This window comes from Bison bison, unplaced genomic scaffold (genome assembly GCF_000754665.1).
Source record: "Bison bison bison isolate TAMUID 2011002044 unplaced genomic scaffold, Bison_UMD1.0 scf7180017864036, whole genome shotgun sequence".
Taxonomy (NCBI): Eukaryota; Metazoa; Chordata; class Mammalia; order Artiodactyla; family Bovidae; genus Bison; species Bison bison.
Window position 1 is genome coordinate 5,523,883 of NW_011494608.1, and position 17,707 is coordinate 5,541,589.

The window sequence follows — 17,707 nt, forward strand, 5'->3', positions numbered from 1 at the left end:
GGTAGCACCGGCCACTCCGGGCCATGGGTATTTATGGCCACAACTGTTCCCGGACAAGGCTGCGGTGAGTGCCTGGGGCCAAGGCCAGGCTTCCCGTCTCCAAGTCCCTAATTCAGAGCCGCAGGGCTGGGAGGCTGTAAAAGTCAACTGGACGAGAGCTTCTCCAGGAGTGATACAGTGGCTTTAAGTGACGACGACCCTGGGCCACAGCTTATGACCGTTCACTGCTGCACCCTCGGGTTAGGGAGCTCCGCACTGAACGCCGGCCTGCACCTCACGGCCCTCCCCTACTGGCGAGAGGCAGAGGACACGGCTCTTTGGGGACAGAGAGATGGCATGGAGGTGGCAGAAGTGACTCAGCCCAGCTCTCCGATGGTAGCATCTCCCAGTCCCTTCTTCAAGCCTAAAATCTGCTAGAAGAGAAAGGCTTACATGCTTCAAAACCAGAAAACGAGGAACAACCAAGACACCATCACTTGGGAAGGGTGATTCCCTGGCTCTGAGAGGCCTTGTCCCGCGTCCCTCACACACCAGGCTCAGAGTGGGGCCCCCGCGCTGGTTCCCCAGTAAACCCACAGAGCATAGATGGGGTCAGGCAGCCCGTAGCCCAACGGGAACCCCAACGCTGGCGGGTTCTCCACTTCAACTCCACACCCTTCAGCGGCCTGGCCGAGAACCGAGAAGCAGGATCTGTACACCCTGGCCTCACAGGCCCTCCCGCCTCACTTCCAGGACCGGGGGGTACGATCCTGCAGCAGGGACGTCATGGACGTCCCACGCCAAACCAGGGGGCAGAGACAGGGGGAGTGGTCATTCCAGCCTCCTAAACCGAGTGCAACCACACTGCCCCTAGCCGGAAGCCCTTCAAGCACCCTAGGGATAAAATCCCAGCTCCCATGGAGGCTACACAACTTCTCCGCAAGTTTTCCCAGGCTGATCTCTCCCCCGCAGACCTGGAGGACTCGGTGTGCACCAGCCAAGCCAAACCACTGGGACCGGTGACAACAGGCTGTTTCCTGCCTCGGGGCCCTGACTCCCGCACCCCCCAGCCTGGAACCCTCTTCGGCCTTGGCCTCCTCGTGACCACCACCCATCTCAAGCTTGAACTTCATGTCATCTGGGACATCCTCTAGAATCCATCTCCACTCCAGCCATCACCCCAGCCAGACCGCTATGAATGGACACTGTGCTTGCACCCGTGGGGGTACAAGTGCCCCCAAGAGCCTTCCTGCCAGTGGGCGGGCCTGGATCCATGCCAGCACGTCAACACCTATGATGTGGGCTGCAGGAGCTGCTGGGGATGAGAAGACTGACCAAGGTGAGGTCTTCCCTACTTTAAGAAACCCCGTCTATCACACAAGGATCATATCTTAGGACTGTTAGTGACGCATCATTGTTAATTACACCTAGTCTATACCTGTGCAGAACTGTTTTGCTTACAAATGTCTCCACACATGTTGTGTTGGTTAACCTTCTGTGTGTCATGGGAACCATGGATGTGTGTGTGTTTTGTCACTAAGTCCTGTCTGACTCTCTGCGACCCCATGGACTGCTGCCCACCAGGCTCCTCTGTCCATGGTAGTTTTCCAGGCAAGAATACTGTGGGGGAGGGGTTGCCACTTTCTTCTTTAGGGGATCCTCCCAATCCAGGGACTGAACTTGTGTCTCCTGCGTCTCCTGCATTAGCAAGCGGATTCTTCACCTTGGAGCCACCAGAGAAGCCCGGGGACAATGGAAATTTGCGGTCAAATCTTGGAAAAACAGATCCAGAGGCAAGGAAGGTGCAGAAACTTAATAAAATATCTTCCCTCTCATTTTCTGCCAGCCCATTAGCGTGAAACATTTGGGCACGGGCTGCAGAGGATGCCTCAAAACCACAGAGCAGTTTTTGAGATCCTGCCTGTGCGTATGGGACTGAAGTTTACCACGAGCCAGTCTGACACTTTAGAAAAACAACTGTTCATTCCATCAGCTCCTCCCGTGGGGAAGGTGCAGCTAGCGGGTGGAGGCCTGGGTCTCTCCCAAGAGAGGGAAGCACTGGACTCTGAACACCTGGCTGTCACACGTGGTCCACGGAGACCAGCCCTCAAGAGCAGCTGACGTAGGCATCCCCACACTGGCTCTGAGATGAGGATCCCAGAGTGGGGAGCCCCGTGGAAAGCAGGCCTGCACCTCGCCCCCTCCCAGGAAGACACGCTGCCTGTGCCCCACGCACCTGCTCTGGAGAGACACCCACAGGTGCAGGGACTTAGCCGCCACACTTCAGCTCCAATGAATTAGCAAATTGTCATAACTAGGGATTACGCTAATGGAAAGACTGCTCTAGGTGATTAATGAGCCTCTTTCCCATGACTTTGTTTTCCAATTTGCATCGTGAACTTTGAGAATGCTGATGCCGGGTGTTGTCCCAGCAGGGGCGCTGGTGGTGTCTGGGCTCAGCTCCCTGGATGGCCCACGAACTGCTGGGGAGAGTCTGAAAGTGATTCAGGGCCGCGGTCCTGCTGGGCGAGGAAAGGGGAGTCTTGGGGCAGAGGGTTGGCAGAAAGGAGGGAGCCCTGCAGCCAGCAGCGTGCCCGAGGGATGCTCGTCTCTCCAGCTTCATCCGGAAGATGGAGGCCGTCGTGGCGGAGACCAGGCGCCTTCTGTTCTTCTTCCCAGCACAGAGCTGGCGAGAGCGCAGACTCTGGAGCCAGACGGCCAGGCACGAGTCCCAGCTCCGCCACTTAGTAGCCAGGTGACCCGGCACAAGGTAGGTCACCTCACAGGACCAAGGTTCTCTCATCTGTGGAATGCGGATAAAGACCGCTTCACTGGGGTTTTGTAAAAATTGGGTAAATCTATGTAAATTGCTCAGAACGGTGCTGGTGTCTAGTAAGGGCCATACAGGTATTAGCTATTACGTAAGCTCCGTAAGTAATTTTATGCTATTAGATGCTCACAATCATTGTCACGCCACAAGCACACAGAACGTGCACAAGCCCAACAGGTGGCCAATCACGTGAGCACAGGGCGCGTGGATTCGTGTGCCCGCTCACGCACACTCGGGGAACTCTTCTGTGCACTCCGGGCCCGGAGCCCTTCCCCACTCTCCCAGCCGGCCAAACCTCACATCCGTGCACTCTCTCCCTGCGCCTAACCCTGGTTCCTTTCAAAGTAACTTCAAGGCGTGCATATCCAGATTGGAAGTGGGGGGTGTCAAGGATCAAACACGTGTCCCTGCCCCATCCCTCCCGCCGTCCGCTGAAGGCTAAGCAGCCAGGGCAACTTTACAGCCTCAAAGGAAGGTCAGGAGCGGTGCTTTTCTCTGGCTGGCTCAGCGTCCCCACAACGAGGATCAAGCCTCTGAAGCCGTGATCACCCACAGCCATAAACACCGATTCCCTTAGGACAGAGACATGATGCAAGCCCGCACTTGACTGAAGACGATCAAGGAATCGGCTGCGCTGAGGACAGGAGCTGCCTGTTTTAGAATCCATTTAGATAAAGCTGTCTCTCCTAATGTGACTAGTAGGAAAACCTAGTGCACTGTTTTAAAGGAGTCTTATCTAAAAATACCTAATTTCTCTTGGGTGATGAGAAGACAGAGCTCCGATAAAAGCGTCTGTGAGAGTTAGCTAGGAGTCAATCAGGGAGGCTGAGGGGCTATCTCAGGCAAATCAGCGCAAACAGCTTAACCTTCCTGCGTCTTTATTTATCATAAATACTTTATGTATTTGGCTGCACTGGGTCTTAGCTGCAGCATGCGAGATCTTCAGTTGCATCATGTGGGATCTAGTTCCCTGACCAGGGATTGAACCTGGGCCCCTTGCTTTGGGCATTCAGAGTCTTAGCCGCTGGGCCACCAGGCAAGTCTCATCTGCCTCTGTCTTTAAAGTAAGGAGGGCTCATGTATTGACAGGTTTTCCTCACTGGTGGGAACACTGTATTGGAAATTGAGAAGCTGAGGATGGCCGTGTGCCAGGTCACCTGTCCTGGTGATGACCGACTACACTGAAGACATTGTGCTTTGAGCCGTACAGGGGTGTGACTGTTGTTGTTCAGTCGCTTCGTCATGTCTGACTCTTCGACCCCATGGACTGCGACACACCAGAATCCTCTCTCCTCCACTATCTCCTGGAGTTTGCTCAAATTCATGTCCACTGAGTCAGTGATGCCATCCAACCATCTCATCCTCTGTCGTCCCCTTCTGTCTTCAACCATTCCCAGCATCAGGGTCTTTTCCAATGAGTTGGCTCTTCACATCAGATGGCCAAAGTATTGGAGCTTCAACATCAGTCCTTGCAATGAATATTCAGGGTTAATTTCCTTTAGGACGGACTAGTAAAAACTGATGACAAATGCCAAAGCCACTTCTGGGATTTATAGAGGGTGACCAAACATGGCCACCGTCAGCGGCATGGCCTGGGGCCAGCCCCGAGAAGACAGCCCCTCTGGGCGCACGACCCTGCTCCATACACCTCTGCTTCCCATTACTTAAGCCTACGTACCCTGAGAATCCCACAGAGGCATTCCAGCCCCTCTCCTGCTACTGATTCTTAGGCACCTAAAGCCCAGTTTGCCACTGGGCTCCTTGAGCCTCTGCCTCACCCTCAAGCAGCCAGATGGTTACAAATAACCTCTAGACAGAAGGCGGAAGACACGTGCTTATCAGCCCACCTGGCAGAGACCCAGCCCAGATGGTCCAGGCCACCAGCCTCGTGGGGATCAGCGGAGCAGGCACCCAGGTCTTGTCAGAAAACCTACCCGGGCTTGGATTCTGCTAGGTCAGTAGGCATCTCACCAACCCTGAAATGCTCTCCGAAGGGAGGTTTGCAACAAACAGGAAAATGAGAAGGGGTGCTGACACCGAGCTCGCCCCAAGCGCCTCCCGCAGCTGCCTCCCTTGCAGACTGTCTGTGCAGCGCTGCCCCTGGAAAGGGAGCCAGGCTTCAGCTAGACGAGTCACGCTGGCTGCAAACTCCCTTCCTACGTTCACGGCACTCGGCGTCATGCAAGCAAGCTGGTGGCTGTTCAGCTCCATCAATGAAACAGAAACCATCCATTCACCAAATGCTTTCCATCCCTCAGTGCTAAGGATTACACATGGCACCGGGGTGGGCAGGGAGCACACGCCCGGGCTCCATCAGGCAGAGTCCACTCCAGGCTGAGTTCTTGCTCACCGCAGTGTCCCAGCACTTGGCACAAACCCCAGCAGGCGGAGGTCATCAGGGGACAGCTGCTGACAGGACCTGACCTCAAGAACAGCACAGCCGGGCCTGGGAGACAGTGTTGGGAGGAGAAACTTTCCTGTGCTCTGGAAGCACTATCCCAAACAGGAGTTGAGCACTGAGGGTTGCAGGGGCCCAGAGGGGGGCGGTTCCAGCTGGAGCTTGATGGGAGAGGCGGCAGAGAGGGTCCCGGAGAAGAGCGGACATGGGAGGCCAATCATAAAGGGTGACCCCCACCTGCACCTACGTGACGCTTGTCTCTCCTCCTCCGAATGCCACATGGAGAGTGAAGGAAGATACAGTCAGCTTCCAAAGCTCTCAAACTAGACATTCTGGGGGACCTGACCCCATTCAGGCACCCCCGCAGACATGAAGGCAGGGACGCCAGGAGCCGGCCATTGGGGAGGCCCAGCCCAGCGCCCTCCGTCTGGGAGGAGCCTCACCTGGGGCCGGGCCCCGAGGAGAGCGGGAAGCGGGGGCTCAGCTGTGCTGACACCTTCCAGGGTCAGGAAGCACAGCTGTGCCTCGAGGGTGGGCCGTCACTCCAGGCTGACCTCAGGCAACAGGAAAGAACGTGAGGTCTCGGATCCTGGCCATCCAGCTCCGGGACACATGTCAGGAGAGTTATTCAACTTCCAGAATAAGTATCTATTTTTTAAAAGGGGTAGGTACTACCCAGCTTGTAGGTTGTAAGAAAAATGCTAGTATCCTGTCCAGCACCAGGTAGGGATCAGGTCTGGCTGCAACACGGGAGACCCGGGTTCAAGCCCTGGATGAAGAAGATCCCCTAGAGGAGGAAATGGCAACCCACTCGAATATTCTTGCCTGGAGAATCCATGGACAGAGGAGGCTAGTGGGCTACAGTCCACGGGGTCACAGAGAAATCGGACATGACTGAGCAACCAACGCTTTCACTTTCCCAGGGGATCAGAAGGGCGGATAGAATGGTTAGGACTGATCCCAGCAGCGCCCCAGAGCACATGTCCGCCCTGGGCTGCCATCACCACCGTCACCAGATGAGGAGGAAAGGGGAGCAGAGAGGCTACACAGAGGCCCGGGGGAGGGGGCGGGCGAGCTGGGCGGCAGCGCCCGCTGGTCGGCGTCTGCCCCGCTGCCCAGTGTCCCTTCCCCAGCCCCGTGGACCACACACCAAGAAACTCGACACACGGGAGCCGCGCACGTGGTGGTTTGCACAGCGCGGGTGATAATGGAAATGATACACAGGGTTTCAGAAGAGAGAGCGGGATCATAAATCTAAAAGAGCAGTATTCAATGTTAGCTCACTTGCCCGGGCCCAGGGCCAGCGCGTGAACCGCTGAACCAGGGAGCTTCAGGGCTGAAAACACCGAGAAGCCCCTGGTGCTCACGGCCCCGATGGCCGACTGCCCCCCACCCCTGCTCCGCATGAGGCCACCCTGTCCCTGCAGAGGGCGGTCTCCCGACGACGCCCCAGGCAGCCTGCGGGGACCCTTGAGCCATGCTGGCTCTTGGCCAGTTAGCAGGCTCCAGGCTCCATGTGGGAAAGCCTGCCTGGACCTGCAGCACCCGGGGTGGGTCGGGGGGAGGGATGGAGTTTGGGGCTGGAAGATGCAAACTATCACACAGAGAGAACGGATGAACAAGAAGGTCCTCCTGTTCACCACAGGGAACTGTATGCGGTGTCCTGGGATAAACCAGAATGCCAAAGATACAAGAAAAAATGTATATATGGATATACCTGAGTCACTTTGCTCTACAGCAAAGTGATTGAGAGATTAATCTACAGAGATTAAACGTGACATTATAGATCAACTAGACTTCAACAAAAATTAAAAAAAAAAATCAGCACTGACGCCTGCCCTGCGTGTTTCACAAAGCAAGGGTGCGGTCAGAGGAAGCAGGGCTGCGGTTTCCTGGGTGGGACGGACAACGCCTACTCTCCACCCCCTACCCCGTCTCTTCGGGAGCCCAGGCGCCCAGGCTGCTGGGGGCAGGACACAGAGGAGGCGGCCCCAGAGCTCGACCTTTGCCTTTGGGGGCGGGGAGGGGAGTAGGGGAGTAGGGGAGCGGGAGAAAGGCCGGCAGGCAGGCCAGCACCTCAGCACCGCCCGGGCGACCCGCTGCTCCAGCCTGCGCTCTGTACAACCTGCCGCAGGGGGCAACTCGGGTCCACGGTGCATGGCGGGTCTGGAACACCGAGGCAGGTCAGTCCCACCACAGGAAAGCTCCGTCTTACCCCACGAGGGCTGCGCCTTGAGCGCCCACCTCTGCGTCTGCCCGCCCCCAGGCGCAGAAACAAGGCACACAGACGGTGAGCCGCGTGCAGAGAGCGAGCTCCCAGAGTCCCCTGGGCTCTTCTGGGTATAGCAGGTATTCTCTAGACAGGTGTGCACACACCTACCGCGAGAGCCAGTTTCCTTTAAAACGCATCTATCCAGCCGTACAGGCTTACATACGGGCCATTTTTATCACCGTGGATGGGTGTCAAATTAGGCTCGACTTTTTTATGAAGTCTAAATATTGAGAAAATATCAAAATGCATAATGAAATAATTAGGCAATTCCATCTTTGGTCTTCCCATCTGCTTGGATTTAGGTTTACAATAGCGAAAGTCTGCTCTTCGTCCCATGCCAGATGTCATTACCAGACAGGAGGGGAGCGCAGAGGGAAGAGATGTCCACAGTGTTAATTCTCGTCACTCGAATCCCCTGTGGGGACGGGCTTCCAATCAGTAAAGCTAGGAGACGGGTGTGCCTGGCACCTGGTGGGCATCCAATAAGGATTTGCTTGCATGAATTATTAATCAAAACGCAAAACAGGGAAGTCAGCTTCTTTAAAGAATCAAGGCTGAAAGGAGAGAAACCCCAAAACATTTCAGTACGTTTTCAATAAAACAATGTGAGTGTTTTGATGGTCACCATAATCCTACTAGGAGGCAAGGGCCACAGGCTCGAGTGGGGCTGACGGTTCAGTACCAGCTCCCCTTGTTTCTCCGCAGGAATGCGGAGGCAGCTGCATCAGCAAGACGGGTGAGACGTGCCCTGGGAGCTGGGGGGTGGGCATCCAGGACCAGGTGGGCCCCCGGGTCAGCACCCAGGAAGCCACGCTCACAGGTGCTGCTGTATGTCCTTGCTCCCAGCAAGGCCCAGTCTCTGTGGGTTCCGTGATGAGACCCCCTTCCCTCTGGGTCCCCCAAGCACACTGCGCCCTCCTCCCCGGGTGCAGACTGGATCACCCCCAGCCCAGTGGGCCAGGCTCTGCAGCAGCTCCTGGGGAAAGCTAAGGCTCTGAGAAGGAGCAGGGCCCCCCTGCTCACATGGGGACCCCACGAGGACCCCACACAGGAGGCGTGGAGCCTCCACAACACAGGGGGGGCCTCTCCTGGCTCCAGCGTCAGGACGCAGACACAAGAGCTGACCGCTGACCGCCTCCTTCCTCCCTGCGCCTCCATCCCCTCAAGGGGTCAGGAGCGCTTTCAGGGCCCCCTGGTGGGCAGGTGAGCACTGCTCTGGCCACCCCGCCCAAGCAGGTCCTTGGCTGGACTCAGGCTGAGTTGGCCCTGCTCACTCAAACATGCCAGCTGACTGACCCCGACTCTGCTGAGATGCAGGGCACCTCAGGAAGGGCAACGCTGTGGTCCCCGCTGTTTTACTTCTCTCTCCACAGGAGACAAACGCCTAACCCCACGACGTGCACCCGGTTCCCTCCATGAGTCCCTGGACGCTCTATTTTTAGCGTCTGGTTCCCAAGCCATCCATCTGCAGTGCTTTTTCACAAGCTCCTTGGAGACAGAGGTCTGGTCTCCCAAGCTCAAATTCACGTGAGCTGGCATGAAGGAAGTGGCCTCCGTCCTGGAAACCGTGCCTCCTGCAGCCCGAGGATGTTTCCAGAAACCAGGAAGATGGTCTGGAATGATCCGAGACCACATGACAGGCTGCAGCCAACCCATTTCCACAGAATCAGCATGTGAACGAGATACCGATAAATAACAGACAGTCCCCTCAGAGTTGCCTCTTCCTGGGAAGACGCTCTAGGAGAACCATCCTCTCGCATCCTGAGCACTGCAGGGCACTTTCCACCCTTTTCCCCTTGACAAGCTTCTACTTATCTTTAAAAAGTCCACGCTAACGTCACCTCCTCTATGAAGCCTTCCCTGACTGCGCTGCCCCCAGCAGCTCCTCTGATGAAGCACTTGGCCCAATGCTCTGTCCCTGTTGTTGCTGTTGAGTCCCTACGTCGTGTCCAACTCTTGCCATCCCACGTACCGCAGCACACCAGGCTCCTCTGTCCATGGGATTTGCCGTGCATCTAATCCTCAGAGCACTTCCACCCCTTTCAAGACCACGCAACCACATGAGGCCTCATCTCTGCATCTCCACCTCTCAGGTGGCTCACCGTACACCTGACCCAAAGCAGGCACTCGGTGAAGACTGCTGAAGAAACACAGAACCTAGGGAACCTGGGGTTCCTCCAGATTCCCACTCATCCAACTGGGTGTCAACCATGAGCCAGGCATTGCTCTGAAGCTCAGGGCAGGGCCAGCTGTTTTATGAAACTGACCTTTGTAACACAGCCTCCTAAACTGCTCCCATCCCAGGTTTTTCAAAATGGCATCTCTACGCCTGGCTAAGCTGTTCAACCCAATTTCAGTTTCCCTGACAACCGCATCCTGTATTCGACCATCAGTGAGTGGAAGCCCTTCCAGCCCAGCCATGGCAGGTAGCCGTTAGTACTTGTCACTATCACAGATCTGAATGCTGACAAGAAACAGGCAACCCAAGCCAAGAGCAGCCCCCGCCCCAAGCAGGCCCTTCCTCATCTTCCCTCCTGGGGCCCTGGACACGGTGAGAGGTGAGAAAATGTCTGCTCTCTGTCCAGATCTCCCTGCCAGGCCTCTCCTGAGTTACCTGTGCCCAGCACTCACTAGCTGACCCCTCTGGGCTCCTCGGGTCTGGGAAAAGGATATGATGGTCCAGTGGATGTCCAGCTTGCTGTTGATCTCCAGGCCTCGGGCTTCCTGCCTCTCCTCCTCCAGATGTTTGGAATTTGCAAACTGCCCCTTATCCGCAGGGGATTCTGGGAAACTCTCAAAGTTGAACTTGTCCACTTGAATGGCCATTCTAAGAGAAGGGGAAACACAGCAGAGGGTGAATCAGGACGGCAATTTCTTCTGCGGGCTCTCGGGGAATCAGCACATGCCAGCGTGAAACAGGAGAATGAATCGTTATCGTTAGTAATTCATAACGGAGTTGCTCCAAGAAAATGAAATAATTGATTCCCAGGGTAGCATTGGCTTCAGAGCTGGTTCAACACAGTTTAGCACGAAAGACAGAGTCAGAGAGTCCAACCCCAGAAAGAAATCTGGATTCTGGAACAGGATAAAGCAGACAGGAACCAAAGGGAGAATTGCAGAGCAGGCTGGCAATTACTCAGCCCTGAGGACTCAGAGCCCAGTGGGAACTGCAGACTCAACACAGAGCCCTGCCTGTCACCTCAAACTTCATCCTCCGCCAGACTGGCTTGTTCACACATGCCGCACCCAGCCAGCCACATGCTGCGCCCCACCAGCCACACGGCACCCCACCAGCCACAAAGCACCCCACCTGCCCACTTGCAGCCCCTGCGCCCAGGATCCCCCCCACCTTCAAGTTTCTGCCAAGTCTCACACCCTGGGTGCCCACACTCTTAACCATAGGGCAATTTCCATCCCATGACTCAGCCTCTGTGCCACAGCTCCCCATGTGGGAATGCTCTTCACGTGACCCGTGGCACGGCTGGAGTCTTTCATCCTTTAGATCAGACCTTCAGAAAGGCCTTCCTAGACCACCTCTCCACAGCAGCTTTCTCTCTCACCCGCCCTCACCTTCTCCAGGGCGGTATTCAATCTATTTCTGCTACACCATGTACCACGAGCTGCAAATATTTACTTCTGGATTTGTGAGCTGTCTATCAATCCTATCAGAATTCGGCTCCCTGAGGGCAGAGATGCTCTTGTCTTATTTAGCAGTGTTCCCAGGCCCAGAGTTGTGCCTGCCTGACACACTGCAGGAACCAGTTCAAAGAAGAAATGAACAGTGAATTAAGATCCTCCCTAATACCCTAAAGGAAATCAACCCTGAATATGCATTGGAAGCACTGATGCTGAACCTGAAGCTCCAATACTTTGGCCACCTGATGCGAAGAGCTGACTCACTGGAAAAGACCCTGATGCTCTGCAAGACTGACAGCAGGAGAAGGGGGCTGCAGAGGATGAGATGCTTGGATGGCATCATCGACTCAATGGACATGAGTGAGCAAACTCTGGAAGACAGTGAAGGACGGGAAGCCTGTTGTGCTGCAGTCCATGGAGTGACAGAGTCAGACATGACTGAGCGACTGAACGGCAATACCCAGGCCACTGCTGCCTGCCCCATACCTGCATCCACGTTCAGCTGTGTCTCCTGGTGAGACAGTGCCTGGTCCGTAGGAGGCGGTCAGGCTCTAACCGCCTGCTGCCTCCCCTCCCTTGCCCACGGTCCTGACATGCACACAGCCGGGAGCTGGCTGGGTCTCACTGATGTTTGAAATCCTACCTGTTAGCACAAAGTCAGGCACAGAGTAGGTACTCAACAAAAATGTGCTACATGAAGGGACGTAGAGAGAAGGGGAGAAAGGGCGGCTCCTTCGTGTCAGGCCCTCAAGATGACTGCCAGTCAACAGATAACAGCAGGCATTTTCTTTTAATTCATAGTCTGTGCAGTGGCCGAAATATTCGCCTGAACTCCAGCGGGCACTAATGGGCCTTTGGCGATTTCTGTCTTTAACAAGCAGGAGCTGGTATTCAGGGCGCATAAACAGCAAACTAAACCTAAGGAAGAGGCCTCGAGCGCTTGGAAAGAATTACTGGGACACTGGTCAATGTGCAGCATTTGGCCGAGAGCGTGACGATTAAGGGTCGGTCACCAGAGTTAGGGGCACTTCAGCGTAAGCACAGAAACAGTGCACTTCAGGGCAAGGACCACGTTCAAAAAATTACCCTTTTACCATTCTTTTCTGATTACAAAAGTAGATACGCTTACTGCAAAAAGCCAGAAAACAGAGAATAGCATGCAAAAGGAAAAGTACTCAGAATCTTATACCCTTATGATTGATATATGGATTCTATAGTCTTTTTTTTCCTAAGTGTTCCTATTTTAATGTAACAAATCATTACATAAGTGTATGTGTAAGTCATAAAAGTGTTAAATATATGCATACACACATACGTATACACACAATTTTAAGGCTCGCTTTATTCTGTTAATATGAGATGAACAACTCCACATCGTTGAAGATCAGTCTGCAGAAGATTCTATCACACGGCTGTATCATAATTTTACCAGCTCCCCTATTTTTCATACTTTTCAGGTATTTTGCATTCTTTAAAAAAAATATTGGTGAAAAAAAAAGACATAACCACCATCTTTCTGCTTAAATTTCCTCGCTGCATTTACGGCTGTCTGTGAGAGCACATCTCTAGAGGTGGGATTACTGCTGTGGGGGTATGAAAGCCTTTTAGGCCCAGAGGCAGGGAACAAGTCCCTTCTCAAGGAGGTTCTCCCCGAGCACGTGCCCTCAACAGAGCCGGGGGCGGGGTGGGGGCGGCCCTCTCTGCATCCTGGCCGATACTGATGATGATCGAGTTTCAAATCTATGCCAGTAAGAGGCAAGCGGCTGCTTCGCTGATGTTTCAGTCTGCGGGTCTGAACTACTCCTGAGGCTGAACACTTCTTCAGGAATTGCCCAGTCATCTCTTTCTCCCCTGTGGGTATAGCTGGAGCGCCTCAAATGCCTACCGAGTAGAACTGCTTCCTACTCCCTCACTTCCAAGGTGGCCTGAAGCAAACTAGTGCTCTCTTCAAACCAAAGGTCAGAATACATCCTAAGTTTCACTAAAGGGGCCAAACTCAGTCTCCTCATCTGGTAACTCAAAAGGAACCAGTAACTGTTACCTGGCAGGTGGGTGTGGACACGTCCCGACACCCGGCTCTCTTCTGGCCAAATGCAAAGTGGAAAGAGAGGCCCGCTCTCAGAAGACTTGTGATCAGAATAGATCAGAATGCATACTGACCACTGGGATTATATTTGTGACTGCCTGGGCCAGTGGGGCAGGAGGGGTGGGCTCTTTCAAACAATTTCGGACTGAGCCTAAGCATCACATTACATCACCCACCACCACCCTTAAGAAATGCACAGCCAGGTGTGCCCACAAAAGAGGAGAAGAGGAAAAATGAAATGCAACAAACGCTTACCACGTGCCCAGCCTGGGCTAGGTGTTTTCAATACGTATTCATCTTTTTATGACGGCAGCCTAAGGATGCTGTGATATGCTTCCTTTCACAGATGCGATGAAGCTCTGTGAGCGAAAGCCACCTGCCCAAAGGCACAGAGCTGGCAGCCGCACTGGGAGCCTGTGCTCAGACGGAGCCGCCCTGATTTTTGCTTTCTCTGGCTCTCCCTTGCTTAGGCCAAGGACCTAAAAGGAAATGATCTTTGCTCCTCTGGTTTTCAGAGCTGGTGGAAGACACAGACCTGGTGACTGCAGAGCCCGCCAGCCACAGGCCACCCCACTCCCCAAATTTACAACATCGCTCCCCCTCCAGCAGCCCCAGGGCACACCATGCAGCGAATGTCTCAAAGGCAGCACCCTCCTTCTGCACAGATGATGGAATCGAGGTACCAGAAGTTGAGTGACTCGCCTAGGGGGCACCTAGCCTAGAATCCTGGAGCCAGGATGGCAACTCTAGGACCCGAAGACTACTCTACATCTCTGTCGACCTGGACGTTGGGCACGGCCCTGAGCCTCACCACCGTCCTTCATGTCCTCCAGGAAGGGGCTGGAAGCCAGGCCCGGGCACACGCAGCATCCCATACGTGGAGGCAGGGAGGCTGAGGGGCCAGGCAGTTAAGAAGTGACCCGAGCCGCTCACGCAAGAGCTTGAGACCTGAATGCAGTTCTGATACTGGCCCAGCACCCCAGTGCATTCTGCAGCCTCCGCTCCAGACAGTCCCCACCGCTATTTGAGTCTGTTCATCTTTGCCGAGTCGGAGGGAAATAAAACTAATACTACTATGGAATGCCAATTTTCATGTTTAATTTTATGGCCAAATGTGACAATAATAGTTAAGAGTTGGCACTAAAAAAAGGTGCTGTGATTTCTGAAGAGTCTATAAAAAAAGTGCTGGTTTTTTTTTTTTTTTTTTAAATACCATATCATATGATTCAGCCTTTGAACAGCTGATAACCTCGCCAGGGAAGTCATAATGATGACATTTAAATACAAATCAAGGAGTCGGATTTAGAAGGACTATCCATGTATAATTAAATTGAACTTTCATTGGGAGATAATTGATAGTTATAAGACGGTATTCTAAATTTATGTAGTGCATCCTTCGGGAGTCTGTTTGACTATGCAGAACACCAGCCTAGTCTCTGGTTTATAATGAAGTACTAGCCAAGTGGAAGGGAGGAGGCTGGCCTTCCGGAGTCATTCATCCTCAATGAGAAGAACTTGGGGCAGACAGGAAAATGGCATCAACCTGACTCCTGGCTCACACCCAAGACGATCATTTTCTCGTTAAGCCTCGTAGACCAGTTATGGTTTCAAAGAAAGCTTCCTTGTTATCATTTTTAATTGAAGAGAAGATACACTGTATTATAAGAATCAAAGCGCCATTGGGGATCACGCCAAACGTGAGACTGGCAGCACCCACGGGCACCCGGCACGTGCCTCACCGTCACCGTCTCCCGCCATCCTCATACCCACCACCTGCCCAAGGCCACAGGGACAGCTGACAGGGCAGAGGACTCCTAACCCGGCCTGGGGGTCCCGCAGCAGGCGAGCATGGAGATGGGGGTCCGTAGAGGCGTCCCTGCCCCACAAGCTCCAGGCACACACCTGGCAGATGTAGCTAAGTGCCAGGCACTGGACAGGGTCGGGGAAGCTCAGACACGGCGGGCGCCCGGGGGCCAGGGCCCCCGCTCTCGCTGCCCCCACCCAGGCGGGGGTCCACTCATAGGGGGAAGGCTGAGCCGACGCCAGCGTCTGACAGGTCCCAGCCCCCTTCACTCTGTCTCGGGTGCTCCGTTTGTCTGGGTCTCCAGTTCCTCACCTGCGAGCTGGAGGTGGTTAAGGGCCCACCCACCTCTTGATGGGCTTTCTGTGAGTTCAGCCAAGGCCAGGGTGGGGGCTCGAGGGGCTGCCAGGCAGCCACGGCCTCTTGCTATGGAGACAGCTTCTCCAAAGAGTGACCGCATGGTGTGATCGCAGGCAAGGGGCCAGCCAGTTCTGCAGGAGGACAGGACCAGAGGCCCGCGTGGTGCCCGTCACACTCCCCCTGTGCACGTGCTCCCTGGCCATCCACGAGGGGACCCCAGGGCCCGGCACCTGCCTTCCAGAGGGGTGAGCTGAGGGAGAACAGACCTCTTACCCACGAGGACCTGCTCTCCCAGGGCCCTCAAAAGGCTCAAAGGCTGCCCTGGCCAGTTCTCACAACTTCCTCCAGGGAACCCTGACTCCAAGGCACCCCCAAGACCCAGTCTCTCTGCCTCCCACCCACCTTCCAGGCTGGCTGGGATACCTCCCTCTGTCACCACGCCCTGATATCCCCAGCGCCCTGTCCACCTCCTCCCTGAGGGCAGCCGGACTCCGCTGAGCCCCCTCTAGCCCATGGCTGCTTCCACCACAGCCAGACACGCAGCCTCCGAGTCCTTCCGTGAACCCGACACCTCCCGCGTAAAACTGATACGCGTTTATCCTGTATTAGAGGACCACAAACGAAGTGACACGTCTCACGTCCAGAGACACCAGCCTCATGTGTCAGCAGCACCTCCTTCCGTCTCAGCCAACGTTTCGGTGGAAGCACAACCCCCTTTCCTTGCATTTCTGCAGATGAACGACTACTTGGGGGCCTGTAAGTAGTGTCCTCCGCTCAGAAGACAGCGCTTAATAAAGTGAGATTTACTCTTAATGCCATCGAGCTGCCGGCTGCCCCCCACAACCCGCGGGAAGCAGAGTGAGGCCTGGATCCCTGCCTCCCGGGGTCGCCTTTAATTGATTTCTCTCTGCTGGGCCTTCTCCAGGAGAAGCCTTCCATCTAAGCAGGGCTGGCTGGCCCGCCGGATCCCTGCCATGCAGCGGGAAGGGGAGGGATGAACTCCCCAGCAGGCGGGGAATTCAAGCCTAACTCTGCTCTTGACGGGACGTGGGGCCCAGGGCGGGTCACTGACTGAAGAGCCTCCTCCAGGACGGAAGACTGTGTGGACGAAGGAGCTAAGGCTCTGCAGCCGCCCAGAGCTGGATTCTAAGCCCACCTTGGTCACCTGGGAGCTTGGCAGCCAGAGGCAGGTTAGACCGGTGTCTCCAGGCCTCCGCTTCTTCACGTGTGAAATGAGCACGTGAGGCTGGGGTCAGTCAGGATTGTGGGGAACACGGACCACTTGGCATATCATTAATGCTCAAAATTATAGCAATTACTCTGGGGGGTGGTTAAAAAAATGTTGCTAGAATGGATTGAGGTCCAAACAGGAAAGCGTTTATAGAGACATTTTATGAAAACTAAAATGTAAGATAAATGCTAGGCATTGTATTTTATTTATTCTTTTCACTCTCCTGCGATCACAGAGAACGTTCCCCCGAGACCAATGTGCAAGCAAGCCACTGCGTCCTCAGCCCGCGTCCTTCACGGCCCCCCGCTCCCGGAGGCCCCCCAGTGCTGGCCCCGCTTCCCGTACCCCCTCTCTCCACTCTCTGCACTGCCCTGCTCACAGAGCCCACCGTGCCCCCGGCTCGGTGCGAGCTCGCCCCAGGCAAGGCCCCCTCTCTGGTGAGCGCCAGGAGCCATGTCAGCAGTCCCCTGGACCTCTGGGTCTCTAAGGGTGAGCTTGGGGTTTCCTCCAACGCTCCTGACAACTCTGGGGAGGTCTATACTGAGATCAAAAGACCAATCAGACGCTTTCCCAGAAGTCTGAAAGGCCTGGTTTCTGCCCACCTCTGCCTTCTGCACCAGGGGTGCCTGTGACGGGTCACCCACTGGGAGCCCCCACCCTGGGAAGCTGTGAGAGGGGCCTGGGGCTTCCTGGGAGGGGACATGCGTTAACCCCAGTGAGGACCCGGCCGCAGGGCACCCTCAGGGTTTGTGCCTGCCCGCTGCCAACTGGAAAAGGAAACGAGCTGCTTGCTAGTCCCGGCTTCTCCCCACGGCCCATGCCCAGCCCACATGGGCTGGGAAAACCCCAGGGAGCTGGATTAGGGCGGCAGCCTCTGTGGGCTCAGCCGGGCCATGGCCACCACACAGCCTTAAGTGAAAAGCAGGCGTATGACACCCTCTCGGGCTCCTCTGAGTCCTCCGGAGTGACGTGCTGGCCAGGGAGGGACTGCTGAAGCAGCAGCGTCCCCGTCGGGTGCCCGCTTCTCTCCCATCACCCGTGCAGAGGACGCACCTGAACCTAAGGGCGAGGGCACCGGCGGGGGCCTGGTCGGCAGCCCCGTTATCCCGACCCC

General features: G+C 55.3%; 1 protein-coding gene across 4 annotated transcripts in view; it reads right to left on the reverse strand.

Annotated features, from left to right (window-relative positions):
* The window catches only part of TRAPPC9 (trafficking protein particle complex 9), a 390,359-nt gene that overhangs the window by 92,997 nt on the left and 279,655 nt on the right, over positions 1–17,707 (reverse strand). For all 4 annotated transcript variants that reach the window (XM_010834790.1, XM_010834791.1, XM_010834789.1 and 1 more), the window contains one exon: positions 10,153–10,306. In XM_010834790.1, coding sequence (XP_010833092.1) covers positions 10,153–10,306 — 154 coding nt within the window. The remainder of the gene's footprint in view (positions 1–10,152; positions 10,307–17,707) is intronic.